The 15,251-nt window shown below is 41.1% G+C and overlaps 1 protein-coding gene across 5 annotated transcripts in view; it reads left to right on the forward strand.

Moving 5' to 3' along the window:
- The window catches only part of LOC110962031 (NACHT, LRR and PYD domains-containing protein 3-like), a 36,863-nt gene that overhangs the window by 8,882 nt on the left and 12,730 nt on the right, over window positions 1-15,251 (forward strand). For 3 of the 5 annotated variants that reach the window (XM_051942286.1, XM_051942287.1, XM_051942288.1), the window contains 7 exons: window positions 410-2,228; window positions 3,823-3,999; window positions 4,872-5,045; window positions 5,649-5,822; window positions 8,403-8,576; window positions 9,178-9,351; window positions 9,914-11,552. In XM_051942286.1, coding sequence (XP_051798246.1) covers window positions 410-2,228; window positions 3,823-3,999; window positions 4,872-5,045; window positions 5,649-5,822; window positions 8,403-8,576; window positions 9,178-9,351; window positions 9,914-9,932 — 2,711 coding nt within the window. In that variant the 3' untranslated portion in view covers window positions 9,933-11,552. Of the gene's footprint in view, window positions 1-409; window positions 2,229-3,822; window positions 4,000-4,871; window positions 5,046-5,648; window positions 5,823-8,402; window positions 8,577-9,177; window positions 9,352-9,913; window positions 11,553-15,251 lie in introns of those variants that run through there. The other 2 variants (XR_007939131.1, XM_051942289.1) reach the window with 2 other exon arrangements.

Here is a 15,251-nt window from a genome sequence, read left to right on the forward strand (position 1 = left end):
ATCTGTACACAGGACAAGCAGAAACGATTGACATGTATGAGTGGACTGGTTGGTAAAGGTGTGTCCATGTGTGAGTAAGAGACAGAGATGGTGGGAGACAGTGGAGTGGAATTAGTGATCTGCAGTACATTATACTTTTTATACCACTAAATTTACACAAACTCTTGTCCTCTGGCTCTGTTTACTATCGTTGAGCTCCTATTTTAGTATCCGTCAAACCCCAGTAAAACTTTGCATCATCCTCACTGATTTCATGACACAAAAGATGACTTTACCATAAAACCTCCCACCTCGTGAAGATTTGACAGTCCAGTCAGCATAATCTAGAACACACCTTCCAGAATGTTTTCATTCATGCATTTTTATCGCAATTTGTTCTCATTTGCGTATTTTCTTGTTTATGATTCAGAGATTCTGTCCAGGTGTCAAGACAATCTCAAGTCTAACCTAAAGAAGAGATTCCAGTGTGTGTTTGAAGGCATCGCTAAAGCAGGACAGAAAACCTTTCTGAATGATATCTACACAGAGCTGTACATCACAAAGGGAGGGACTGCAGAAGTCAGTGGCGAACATGAGGTCAGACAGATTGAAGCAGCATCCAGGAAACCAAACAGAGCAGAAACAACCATCAAACCAGAAGACATCTTTAAAGACCCATCTGGAAAAGACAAACCAATCAGAACGGTGATGACACAGGGAGTGGCTGGCATCGGGAAAACAGTGCTAACACAGAAGTTCACTCTGGACTGGGCTGAAGACAAAACCAACCAGGACATCCAGCTCATGTTTCCATTGCCTTTCAGAGAATTGAATTTACTGACCAAGAGAAAGTTCAGCTTGGTGGAACTTGTTCATCACTGTTTCACTGAAACCAAAGCAGCAGGAATCTGCAGCTTTGAAGACTTCCAGGTTGTGTTCATCTTTGACGGTCTGGATGAGTGTCGCCTTCCTCTGGACTTTGACAACAATGAGATCCTGACTGATGTTACAGAGTCCACCTCAGTGGATGTGCTGCTGACAAACCTGATCAGGGGGAAGCTGCTTCCCTCTGCTCGCCTCTGGATAACCACACGACCTGCAGCAGCCAATCAGATCCCTGCTGAGTGTGTGGACATGGTGACGGAGGTCAGAGGGTTCACCGACCCACAGAAGGAGGAGTACTTCAGGAAGAGATCCAGAGATGAGGAGCAGGCCAATAGCATCATCTCCCACATGAAGACATCACGAATCCTCCACATCATGTGCCACATCCCAGTGTTCTGCTGGATCATTGCTACAGTTCTGGAGGAGCTGCTGAGATCCAGAGAGGGAGGAGATCTGCCCAGAACCCTGACTGAGATGTACATCCGCTACTTCGTGGTTCAGATCAAAATCAAGAAGAACAAGTATGATGGAGGAGCTGAGACATATCTAGACAGCAGGAAGATGATTGAGTCTCTGGGAAAACTTGCTTTCGAGCAGCTGCGGAAAGGAAAGCTGATCTTCTACGAGTCCGACCTGACAGAGTGTGGCATCAATATGGAAGCAGCCTCAGTGTACTCAGGAGTGTTCACACAGATCTTTAAAGAGGAGATTGGCCGGTACCAGGACAAGGTGTTCTCCTTCGTCCATCTGAGCGTTCAGGAGTTTCTGGCTGCAGTCTACATGTTCCACTGTTACACCAACAGGAACGATAAGGTTCTGGAGGATTTTCTGGGAAAAGACTGGAAAGACAAGAACAGACACACTCTGGATGTGTTCCTGAACAGAGTCATGGAGAAATCCCTCAGAAGTAAAAATGGTCACCTGGATCTATTTGTTCGCTTCCTTCATGGCCTCTGTCTGGAGTCCAACCAGAGCCTCTTAGGAGGTCTGCTGGGTCGGACAGAGAACCGTCCAGAAATGATCCAGAGAGTCATCAACAACCTGAAGATGAAAAGTGATGGAATGTCTACAGACAGAGTCATGGAGATCAATAGTAATGAAATGTCTCCAGACAGAAGCATCAACATCTTCCACTGTCTGATGGAGATGAAGGATCTCTCAGTACATCAGGAGATCCAGGAGTTCCTGAAATCAAAGACCAGCCCACAGATGGGATTCTCTGAGGTCCACTGCTCAGCTCTGGCCTACATGCTGCAGATGTCAGAGGAGGTTCTGGATGAGTTGGACCTGAACAGTTATGGAACAACATCAGAGGAGGGAATGTGGAGACTGATTCCAGCTGTGAGGAACTGCAGAAAGTTTCGGTGAGTCCAGATGCGATGAACATGATCAGTATCTTAGTTCTTCAGATGTTCTCACTCGAACAATCTGATTATTCTCAATGTTCCAGTTGTTTATTTCAACCATCACATGTCAGCTGTATTTGGATCAAATGCTGTGAAAATGTAGATTTTATAGTTGATTGTGTTTAAAGCAGTTAAATTAAAAACTGTTTTCTCTTTCACTGTAATAATTGTTCATCTGACTCTTTTTTCTTTTGTGTTTCTGCCTTTGGCTGATGGAGGAAACATGCAGATCTGCTGAACCACATAAAGAACTGTAGATGTTCTGGTCCAGGTTTTATCACAGAATCACTTTATCGCAACATGTTGGAGGTTCAGACAGTTTTCAGTGGAAACACTCAAGTTATTATTACATGGGGAGCTTCTGAGAGCAGATTTTATTCACTCCTCTTTAGAGTTTAAAATCTGATCTGAATCATTTTCTAAAGTCTGGGAGAACAGCTTTAATTGATTTGTGGTATTTTTCTTGAGTTGCTCTCTATTTATTCCTTTTTCATATATTGTTCATCTGAAAGATGTAGAAGTTCTGGTGTGGTGTGCTAGATAGTTAAACAGATAATTCCTCTAATTTGAACTGAATATCTAGGTTTAGCTGAAGCAGCTGCTTTGGCCACATTTGACAATGATGAGATAATATTGATGCTGAAGCTCAGTACACTACTAATCAAAAAAGACTGATGCATTTTATTGATCTGAACCTAGCTGTTCATTTTAAAGAAGGACGTCGTGTTCCAGAATCCAGTTTTTATTTCTTTACTCATCTTCAGTTTCTCACAGAAAGAAACTGAGGTTATCAGAGCAGAATGGTAGAAGTCAGACTGTTTCCAGAAATCTGATTCACTCAAAGGTCAGAGTTGTGTTTTAATGCTACAAACCCTGATAACATGTTTGTGATGACATTATGTTGGAAATAATTCAGCTATACTGGTTTGATTCTTGTGTTTCTGTTGAACAAATTTCTCAGAATCAACAAGAGAACATTGAGGAGTAAAGTTGACTCAGTCGTCTGTCATCGCATCAGAATATTTCCTGATGTTCATATTAATGATGTTCAGGTGTGATGTTGTCCAGTGATCAGTTTGATTTGTGTAGCGTTTGACAGCAGACTGTAAATGTTGAGTGATGGAGGTGAAGCTGACAGCAGCAGGTCCACAGCAGAGACATCATCATCTTTTAACTGGAATTGTTTATACGATACCAACAAGCAGTAAAGTCTCAGTAAAAACAGGACAGAAAATGTTCTTCTGATCCAGATGTTCTCCTGAGAACTTTGTGGATTCAGGCGTGGGATCAGAGCACATTGACAGACTGTGGACACTATGTAAGCCTGAATGGAACTCCATCTTCTGTCCTCCATCTGCAGATCCAACATGTAGATTTTATATATTTCAATAAAATGATTACATATTCAGCTTATGAGAATTCAATTTCATGTGAAATACAGAGAAGATCAGCTGAACCACTGATGTGTCCCAATGGTCTGCTATTAAATGAAGTGAAATAAAAAGTGTTTGCTTTCATCTTAATGTGTTTTGTCATTTCTGTCTCATTACAGGTTTTGTAGCTGTAGAATCTATGAGATTCCCTGTGAAATCGTGGCCTCAGCTCTGAAGTCCAACCCCTCCCATCTGATAGAACTGAACCTATTGAGAATCGGGAACCTGGAACATTCAGGAGTGAAGAATCTTTGTGATGGACTGCAGAGTCCAAACTGCAAACTGGAGACTCTCAGGTCAGTTCACTCACTGTTTTTAATATATTCAATTAAAATCCTGGGTTCTCATGAACAAATTTTCAGTATTTTCCTGAGAACAAATCTGAGGATGTCTTGTGTTGTTGAAGTGTGAATAAATCAGCTAATCAGCTGACTGCAGAGTTCCCAGATGGAGAACAGAATCCACAGTCCTGCTGTGTGTCTGAATGTGAAGCTGATGTGAAAGTGATGTGAGGCTTCAGCAGTGTGACTTCCACAGATCCAGTCAGTATGTTTGTGTTTCCACAGTGTTTGTGCTGAGCTGCAGTGGAGTCTCAGGAAGTCAAAGAGGAGTTTAGTTGTCAACAGTCTGGAAGTTGATTAGTGTGAGTCAAAAGCTGAAGCGTGGTGTTAGTGTGAGCTGAGCTCATGAAGTGATTCCTTCCAGTGGAGTTGTGTTATGAGTAGAGCAGTGGACAGTCAGTGTGGACAGCAGGAATCAGAATCCCTCTGTAATGTATAGATGGCATGTGACTGTTGTTGGAAGACACACTGGAAGATGTGAATGAGACAAAGCTATGAAGCTGATTTCCACAAAAGAAGAAGGTGATGGAATAAATGAAAGAAGAGATTCGATGTTGATCCTATAATGAGAGAGTGGACTGAGGTCAGCAGATGGTATTGATGTGTGGACATGAATAGGTGGATGAATGTTGTGCTGACATGTGGATGATGTGTGTAGAAGGCTGACATGATGATGATCCACAATAAGAGAAGGACAAAGTCACTCTGCTGGTTTTAGAGAAAAGCTGATTGATGAGGACAAAGTAATGTTGATCTGCACATTCAGAACCTGAACACATCTGATGGATCATCAATGATTTTATCTACATCTTTTATTCTTTATTCAGATTGGAGAGCTGTGGTTTGTCAGAGATCAGCTGTGATTCTCTGGCTTCAGCTCTGAAGTCCAACCCCTCCCATCTGAAACGTCTGGACCTGAAGTCCAACAACCTGCAGGATTCAGGAGTGAAACATCTGTGTGGTTTTCTGAAGAGTCCAGACTGCATCCTGAAGACTCTGGAGTCAGTTCACTGTCTGTCTGTTACTGTTGTAGATCTGATGTGTTTAATGTCAACTGAAGCTCATTTATGTTCAACAGAACTTCCATCCATGAAGCTGTAAATCTGCTGTGGTTCATATTTTCTGTTTTCTTTATTGTGTTTTGACAAAAGTCATGTGTTTGTAGCAGAAAGTGTAGAAAATGTTCAGTGTTGGTTATTAAAGTAAATGATTGTTTGTAATTTGAGCCGAAGAGTCACATCTGGATCCAGAAGATCTTCTGAACTCCGATCAATTTGAAGTGACAAAGTTTAGTGAATTAAGTATAAATATTTCTTTGGTTTGTGTTGAGTTTTATTTGACTGATCCTGATCCTGTTGATGATGCAGCATGTTACTGATGTGTGGACATGAATAGGTGGATGAATGTTGTGCTGACATGTGGATGATGTGTGTAGAAGGCTGACATGATGATGATCCATAATAACAGAAGGACAAAGTCACTCTGCTGCTTTTAGAGAAAAGCTGATTGATGAGGACAAAGTAATGCTGATCTGCACATTCAGAATCTGAACACATCTAATGGATCATCAATGATTTTATACACATCTTTTATTCTTTATTCAGATTGTGGGGCTGCAGTTTGTCAGAGATCAGCTGTGATTCTCTGGCCTCAGCTCTGAAGTCCAACCCCTCACATCTGGAACATCTGGACCTGAGCTATAACGACCTGAAGGATTCAGGAGTGAAACATCTGTGTGGTTTTCTGAAGAGTCCAGACTGCATCCTGAAGATTCTGAGGTCAGACATCATGTTTTCTTTGTGTGCTGAGATGAATGTGATGTAAAGTTGTGGTGACTCGAAACTGCAGCCATCAGGCTGAAGTTCTACTGATCCACACTGAGGCTCTTCATGGTAACATCTGTTTTCTTCTTCTCTTCTGTCGTCCTTTAACTGTGGCAGAGAAATGTTGAGCTGCACATTTCAGAACAACTTCAGCTCATATCTGACCTCATGTTTCTCTTCAGTTCAAACTGACAGCAGCAACTAACAGTTGTTTTTATTATTGATGGAACTGTCAGTTATTTCAGTAATTTAGTTCATCAAATGTTAAAAACCGAAGAATGTTGATCCCTGTTTGTCAGAGTTGAAGGTGACGTCTTCAAATGCCTGGTTTTGTTCCAGCAACATTTTAAAACCACAAATATATGATCATAGATTTCTGCAGATCCAAACCCCCTCTTCAGCCAGTGAACACTTGTGGCGTGGACATCGAGGTGGTGACATCATATATTTAGGTGTCCACCTTGATAATAAGTTGAACTGGTCTACAAATGTAGAATTCATCTACAAAAAGGGCCAGAGCCGACTTTATTGCCTCAGAAGACTTCGATCACTAGACATCTGCAGCAAGATGCTGCAGATGTTTTATCAGTCAGTGGTAGCAAGTGTCCTGTTCAGCCCGATCTCACGAGGATTCGTGAAACTGTCACGTAAGTTTTAGTTTCGGTTTCGTGCGCACCAACACGATTTCGTCATGTTTTTCGTGCCGCTCACCACGAAATGCGCACCAATGTATTTTAAACGGCGGACTTTTCGTGCCACCCAGAACGTATTTCAAACGAATGTGTGTATTATATTTTTAATGTAAAACCATGGCGAATCCAACGCTATATTTTGCATGACATTGTCCCTAACCATAACCCTAACCATAACCCGGTGGTACACTTACCCTTTTTTTTTTTTTTTTTTTCCGGTGGTACACTTACCAATTTGCATAGGAATTTCAAGAATGTCCGGCGGCCGGCGGCCGCAAACGCGATCACACAAGCAGTATACGCCGATGGACAGCTTAGATCGTCATGAATCCGCTGGTATAAACCACTTTCAGCTGTGATTACCACAGCAGGTTTCGTTGTGAGCAACACGAAAAACATTTCGTGGTGAGCGGCACGAAAAACATGACGAAATCGTGTTGGTGCGCACGAAAAAGAAACAAAAAATTTACGTAACAGTTTCACGAATCCCCGTGAGACCGTGTTGTCCTGTTTTATGCTGCAGTCTGCTGGGGAGGCAGCATAAAACAGAAGGATGCAAGGCGTCTGAACAAACTGATTAAAAAAGCTGGCTCTGTGGTTGGAATCAGATTGAACACATTGGAGGATGAGGTGGAGAGACGGGCACTGAACAAGATGGAGGCCATTCTGACAAACATAGATCATCCACTTCACATCTGCCTCAATGAACAACGAAACATCAGTGGACGTCTCCTATCCCTGTGCTGCAGGACTGAAAGATTTAGGAAGTCTTTCTTGCCATCAGCAGTCAGGCTATTCAATTCAAAATTAAACAGATAAGAACCCTGACAATTGAATTTCCCTTCAGGGATGAATAAAGTGATTCTGATTCTGATTCTGATATTCACTTAATGTGGTAGAAAACATGAAGTGTGACAGTGAACAAAGTAGAACCAGTTTGATGTTTTACTGGATAAATGACTGAAACCATGAAGGAAATGTTTCTGATGTTTTGTTCATGGACTCATCCAACAGTGGACTGATAGTTTCAGCTGTAATTGAAGCTGTTTTGATCCTGAGAGACAGAAACTGATATTCAGCATCTGCTGGTTGAACTCTTGGATGAAGCCATGTGATGCTTTAGAAAGCGAAATGTTCAAATCCAAGATACCTCGATTGACAGCAAAAGTTGTGACAGTTGTTGAACAGTTGAAGTCATTTATCAGGAACAATGGGAACATTTTCTGCTTCAGTTTCTGATGATTTTCTTCTTATCTCTGGTTTGTGTCATTTGAAAATGAAGATGTTTATGTTTGAGAAAACAGTTTGAAGACGTCACCTGGTCCTCTACAAACTCTGATGGACACTTTCCACTATCAATGACAGATGGATCAATAATGAAATCATGTGAATGTAGAGTCCTGATGGAAACGTCTCCATGGTTCCAGAACATGAAGATATTTTAGAGTCTGGAGCTTCATTTTGTCCACGTTTCCTTCTTGTGTGTTTGTGTGACTGTGAGCAGAAAGTGAAATAAATGTCAGAGTGTTTTTCCTTGTGTGTGTTGCTCAGCATGAGTTTGTGTGGATGGAGCCACTGGTGGAGCGGCAGAGTTTCAGAGCTGAAGTCACTCCGTCTTTATTGAAGCAGCAGCATGTTGTCATTAATATTAATGAGAGCTCTTCTTCACTGCTTCTGTTGGACTGTTTGAAGCTGCATCCTGTTGGCTTCAGCTGTTTGGAGTTTCCATTTTCTGAACTTGGACATTCTGATGCTTCTTCATCTCTGAACTCATGATGAAACTCTGAATGATTTCAAGCAGGAACATTGTCTCCTGAACTCACATCTTTTTGTCTTTATTCAGATTGGAGAACTGCAGATTGTCAACAATCAGCTGTGATTCTCTGGTCTCAGCTCTGAAGTCCAACCCCTCCCATCTGGAACATCTGAACCTGAGTGACAACATCTTGCTGGATTCAGGAGTGAAACATCTGTGTGGTTTTCTGGAGAGTCCAGACTGCATCCTGAAGGATCTGGAGTCAGTTCACTGTCTGTCTGTTACTGTTGTAGATCTGATGTGTTTAATGACAACTGAAGCTCATTTATGTTCAACAGAACTTCCATCCATGAAGCTGTAAATCTGCTGTCTTTCATATTTTCTCTTTTCTTTAGTGTGTTGTGGCAAGAGACGAGTGTTTGTAACAGAAAGTGTAGAAAATGTTCATTGTTGGTTGTAGTAAATGAATGTTTGTAATTTGTGCCAAAGAGTCACATCTGGATCCAGAAGATCTTCTGAACTCAGATCAGTTTGAAGTGACAAAACTTAGTGAAGTATAAATATGTCTTTGGTTTGTGTTGAGCTGAATTTTATTTGACTGATCCTGATCCTGTTGATGATGCAGCATGTTACTGATGTGTGGACATGAATAGGTGGATGGATGTTGTGCTGACATGTGGATGATGTGTGTAGAAGGCTGACATGATGATGATCCACAATAAGAGAAGGACAAAGTCACTCTGCTGGTTTTAGAGAAAAACTGATTGATGAGGACAAAGTAATGTTGATCTGCACATTCAGAACCTGAACACATCTGATGGATCATCAATGATTTTATACACATCTTTTATTCTTTATTCAGATTGTGGAGGTGCCATTTGTCAAAGATCAGCTGTCATTCTTTGGTCTCAGCTCTGAAGTCCAACCCCTCCCATCTGGAACATCTGGACATCAGTGATAACGACCTGCAGCGTTCATCAATGAAACATCTGTTAGATCTTAAGAAGAATCCAGACTTCAGCCTGAAGAGTCTGAGGTCAGTAGAAGGTTCCATCAGTCTCTGCTGCTTCCAGCAGTTTTCTACTAAACACAGTCAGTATCAAAGCAAAGATCCAGTGTCTCCTGTAAACCTGCAGCTTCTCAGTGAAGCTGTGAGAGCAGAACGGTGACAGAAACACAGAGACAGCAGTCAGCCAATCAGAGTCGTGGTGTGTTTGAGTGGATGTGAAGCCGACTGTTGTGTTGATGTGTTGAAGAAATAAAGCTGATTCCAGCTGTCAGCCTTCCAGATGTGCAGAGACAGTGGTCCTCCTTCATCAAAGTGTCCATCAGATCTGATCTCACTGTTTGTTGTCTCATTTCAATAGTGATCAGCTGATCAGTCTGATGTTTGTCACAGCTCTCTGCAGTGAAATATGCAGAGAAACACCTGATGCTGACAGTGTGTGCATATATGTGAGCTTGGAGCTCAGTGTGTTCACTCCAACATGTTTACATGAAGCTGCTGCTCTGAACAAAACTGAAGTCCTGCTGCTCTTTATCCTGATGATCAGCTGATCAAACTGATTGATCTCTGTTATTTCTTCTTCTCTCTGCAGATCAAAGGTGTGGCGCTGATCAGGACGGTGTTTGTGGTGAGAGGATGAAGTGTGTCCTGATGATCCAGAGGTTGAAGCAGCAGCAGCTGGTGTGTAGAGACTCTGACTGGACCATGTTACTGGGAGGTGGACTGGGAACCAGTGTAAAGTGTGTTGTTATCTCTGTGTAGTTTAGTGTTGCAGCTCCACACTGAATGATGGAGAACCGCAGTTAATGTTGACATGAAACGCTGGAGGTTGATGTCAGGTTGCAGAGTGTGCAGTAAGTTTCAGGATGTTTTTGTCAGTGCAGGATTATATTTCAGTTGACTTTCTGTTTCCAGCTGCAGTCAAAGTTGTTGAGCTTCTCTACCTGCAGCACATTGAGCTGATGAGAACAAAGTGTCCTGGAAACATGTCAGCTGAAGCCTTGGAGCCCAGAGAGAGTTTATTGAAGTTTATTTTAATGGTTTTTAAATCCAGTTTTGTCCTCAAAGGTCCAGAAGCAGCTTGTTGAGCTCAGAGTTCATATTTAATGTCAGCATCCTTTGACCTTTCCGAGCTCCACTAAATGTTTCTTCTAGTTTCTCTCTTCTTCACCTTCACTCGGTTCCTCGTGTTCAGAACCTTCCAGATCACTGATATTCTTTGTTTCCTGAGCTGCTGCTTTCTTTAAATCCCACCAAATATTTTAACTGGGATTAAATCCAGGACAGAGACGAACCTCCAGGACTTTCCAGGAAGGATTCCTGAAGCAGGCTTTGGTGGACGTTTGCTTTGGATGCTGGTCCTGCTGAAAGTCCAGTGAGCTTCAGTTTCCTCACATTGTTCTTGTAACTGTCCTGGTGTTTGAGAGAATCCATGCTGCTGCTCACATGCTCCAGTTTAGCAGCTTCAGAGCCACCAACAGGACTGTTGATGATGTTCTTCTGGTCCTTCTGCCTCCAGACGTTCTGTCCAAACAGTCCACTTTAGTCTCATCAGTCCATCAGACTCCCAGAACTCTGCTTTGTTCCACACATGAAGATCTTGTTGTTCAGTGTTGTCAGACTTTAGTTGTTGCCTTCATCAGGTCCTGCAGCTCTTTACCAATAAAACAGGTTTTCTACCAGCTGCTGCTGTCAAACATCTGCTTCCTCTTAGAGAGATTTTGTCCAATTTGATTCATTGACTCAGTTCATCCACATGAGATTTCTCCTGGTCCTTTCTTCAGATGAGCCAGAAAATCTTCAAGTCTTCATCAACACTCAGTCTCCTGGTGAACTCCAAGTATTTTCTATCCTCAGACTTAATAAAGAACAAAACACCAACGTCACACTCCAAGTCAGGCAGAGTCAGATGAAGTCTGAGATTTACTGTCATTTCAGCTCCATGCAGCAAACAGAGGCTGGTTCATGAACACAGACTCTGATTCTGAGCTGAAAATCCACATTTTTACCCTCTGACTGAAATCTCCCCACTTGGAGCCTCAGTTCCAGGTTTTTAGTCCTTCATCTGTTTCTGGAGTTGTTCCACCGTTATCTTTTAGTTTAACATGACCTCATCTTTGGTAATGATTCAATCTAACCTTTTTACGATCATAAATACGAAACATAAGCCTTACATATCGTGTAAATTAAAACAAAGGCCTTTATGCTTTTAAATAAAGTCTATATGCTCATGTGTTGATTGATGTTATGTAATTTCTTTTATTGTTCTTTCATTCATAAATAATGAATATTTTACTGTCACTTTGATTAAGTTACTGTTCCTTCATAGATTTTCACTGTTTTGATAAATTACAGTAAAATCAAAGGAAAAAAGTATTAATTTACATGTTAACTGTAAAAAAAAAAGCAAACAAAAACTATAAATAACATTCATGTCAAAAATCTGTCCCATCTTTTTTATCTCACAACATTAATAACACATCTTTCACAGTATTTTACTGTATTTAAATCAGCAGGATATCTTGGTATTTTATGAATGTCCACTTACCTTTTAGGATGTCAAAATATTTCATTTCTGAAATGGTTTTGGAAAAAAAACAACAGTGGCCCCTGGTAAAATAACATCCACTTAAAGGGCTATAATCCTGATAATTAATGTATATTTATAGTGATTGTTAGGAGGGATTATGGTGAAAGAAATGTCAGTCAATAAAAGTGGAGGAAAACAATTAATATATCATGTTTTTATTACACAAAGTAAAAAATATACTCTTGTGTCTTTCTTACTGGAACATTTTGTCTTTAAGGTGTTCTGTGTAACTTTATAAACTTTATGCCTCAGGGTTAATAAATCCTTTAGTTCTAAACTAGTTCATCGTTATAGTTAACAATACTGGAGGGTCTTTGCCTTTTATATTGAAATTAGTCTCAATCTCCATAACTTACAATGCTGTTGGGTCTAAACCTTAATATTTAAACATGCTAGTTTCTCTTTCTGATTAGTAATACTGTAAGGTCTTAATCTCAGTATTTCAAGTTGTTCATTTCATTTGTCAAACCAGTTTTATTTGACTACAAGAAAACACTTTGGCACAGTGTTTTTTAATTGTTATATGGATAAAGGTGACTTTACTAATCATCAGTAGAGCTCTCATGTAACTGACATCAAAATAAATAAAAAATATATTAAAGATTGACAGTAAAAATACAGCAGAGAGAAGATTCACTAAAAAGGAAGAAGATGTAAAAGAAGAGGTAAAAGAGTATGAAAATGTAAACCATAATAATAACGCTCACATAAAACCAGGATGAATTCTTTAATATATTGTTTGTCATGTTTTGGATTCCAGGTGTCAGATTACAATGTTAAATCATGATTTTGGATAAAACGTTTTGAAAACAACTACATGAGGTTTTAAGTGTATTTGTTGTTGAAGCTCAACAGACATTTAGAGATCTTTCACGGGGTTGGTTCATCTCCAGATGAACTCTCTGATGTCAGATGTTCTGACTTGAACCCAAACGCCTCTCTGTCGAACTTTCAGTTTCGTTTTTCCAAAGCTGTGGCGCAGTTTACCTTCTTCAGTCAAGCCTCCATATGAAGGTAATGTCAGCAGCTTTTAAAGTTGAATTCGTTCGCTTTCACTCTAATGTTTGATATTTGTTTAGAAAAGCAGCAGAATGTTGACACTCGCTTGAAAATTTCTCTGGAGCTGAAATGTTCGCTTGAAGTACTTAAACAGATCAAAGGTCCGTCATTTTGTGTTCGTGGCCAGAAACCGTCGAATAAAGTAATAATTAGATATTAGTACAGTGTATAAATAGCAATACAGTAAATGTAACTGATGGCCAGGATCTGAATACGGACGTTTTTTTCTGTCTGTCTCCACTTTCTGGTGCCTGAATCAGCCTGTGGATGAGGAGGAGTTTCGTTGCCAAAGTTGCTTTCCAAAACCTGACGGACTTTTTTTTTGTCAAAAGCAACTAGCGACAAATTTAGCGATTTTTTCTGGTGTTTTGGAGACTCTGACATGAAAGTTCGCATCGTTCTGCAGTTACTGTTCTCATCTAACAGCAGCAGCTGTTCTGAGCCCCTCCCCGTCTCAAAGCACTCAGACAGTCTCGCTCCCAGCTGCGGTCTGATGATAGAACCACACCCATAGATAGACACTCAAAAATATAAACGCAACACTTTTGTTTTTACTCTCATTTTTTATGAGATGGACTCAAAGATCTAAAACTTTTTCCACATACACAATATCACCCTTTCTCTCAAATATTGCTCACAAATCTGTCTAAATCTGTGACAGTGAGCACTTCTCCTTTGCTGAGATAATCCATTCCACCTCACAGGTGTGCCATATCAAGATGCTGATTAGACACCATGATTAGTGCACAGGTGTGCCTTAGACTGCCCACAATAAAAGGACACTCTGAAAGGTGCAGTTTTATCACAGCACAATGCCACAGATGTGGCAAGATTTGAGGGAGCGTGCAGTTGGCATGCTGACAGCAGGAATGTCAACCAGAGCTGTTGCTCTTGTATTGAATGTTTGTTTCTGTACCATAAGCCGTCTCCAAAGGCGTTTCAGAGGATTTGGCAGTACATCCAACCAGCCTCACAACCACAGACCACGTGTAACCACACCAGCCCAGGACCTCCACATCCAGCATGTTCACCTCCAAGATGGTCTGAGACCAGCCAGTCTGACAGCTGCTGAAACAATCGGTTTGCATAACCAAAGAATTTCTGCACAAACTGTCAGAAACCATCTCAGGGAAGCTCATCTGCTGCTCGTCGTCCTCATCGGGGTCTCGACCTGACTCCAGTTCGTCGTGTGGGTGAGCGGTTTTCTGATGTCAGTGTTGTGGATGGAGTGGCCCATGGTGGCGGTGGGGTTATGGTATGGGCAGGCATCTGCTATGGACCAAGAACACAGGTGCATTTTATTGATGGCATTTTGAATGCACAGAGATACCGTGACGAGATCCTGAGGCCCATTGTTGTGCCATACGTCCATGAACATCACCTCATGTTGCAGCAGGATAATGCACGGCCCCATGTTGCAAGGATCTGTTCATCCATTGAGCATGTTTGGGATGCTCTGGATCGGCGTATACGACAGCGTGTCCCAGTTCCTGCCAATATCCAGCAACTTCGCACAGCCATTGAAGAGGAGTGGGCAGAATCCAGTATTACACACTGGTTGGCCATTACATTTTTTTAGTATGGTTTCACTGTTTAAAATGATGCCACATCTTTTTAGACAAAACCTGTGTGTTCTGTAAAGCGTCTTGAGACAATTTGACTGTAATTGACGCTATATAAATAAAATTGAATTGAGTTGAAAACAATACAAAACTCTTAGTTTTGGGTTAATAAAGCACTTAAAGCTTTAAGTATGACTAAATGCTTTTTTCAACATTAAATATTCCACTCCTTGGGTGGTTGTGGCCCCGCGTTCGGTAAAGTTGGAAAGATATTCACAGATTCAGACTTCCAGCATCAATAACTCATTAGATATAGGTTGTCAAAACATAAACGATGCCTCTTTTCCATTGTTGTAAGGCAGATGTTGTGCTACAAGCCCAGTTTTATCAAAAGTAGCTGTCTTTCAAGTTGCAGAAATAACATTGGTGTCTATGAGCAGCCGGCTGTGAACAGGGACCGCCTGCAAATTGCAAAACTGCTGCAACAGCAAAGAGAGAGACAGATATTCAATAACCTCACTCTGATACACTGCACTGTCACCAGAATCACTGCCGGAAGTCTGAATCTGTGAATGTCTTTTCAATTTTACTGAACTGTGGCCCCGAGGAGTTGTGGTGGGCGTCCTTTATTTTCATTTCTGAAAGGTGGCAACCCGAGGCATGGCACTAGCCATAGCAAACAGACCGCAAAGAAACAACAAAAATCGATTAAAATCGTA

Source organism: Acanthochromis polyacanthus, chromosome 22, assembly GCF_021347895.1.
Source record: "Acanthochromis polyacanthus isolate Apoly-LR-REF ecotype Palm Island chromosome 22, KAUST_Apoly_ChrSc, whole genome shotgun sequence".
NCBI lineage: Eukaryota > Metazoa > Chordata > Actinopteri > Pomacentridae > Acanthochromis > Acanthochromis polyacanthus.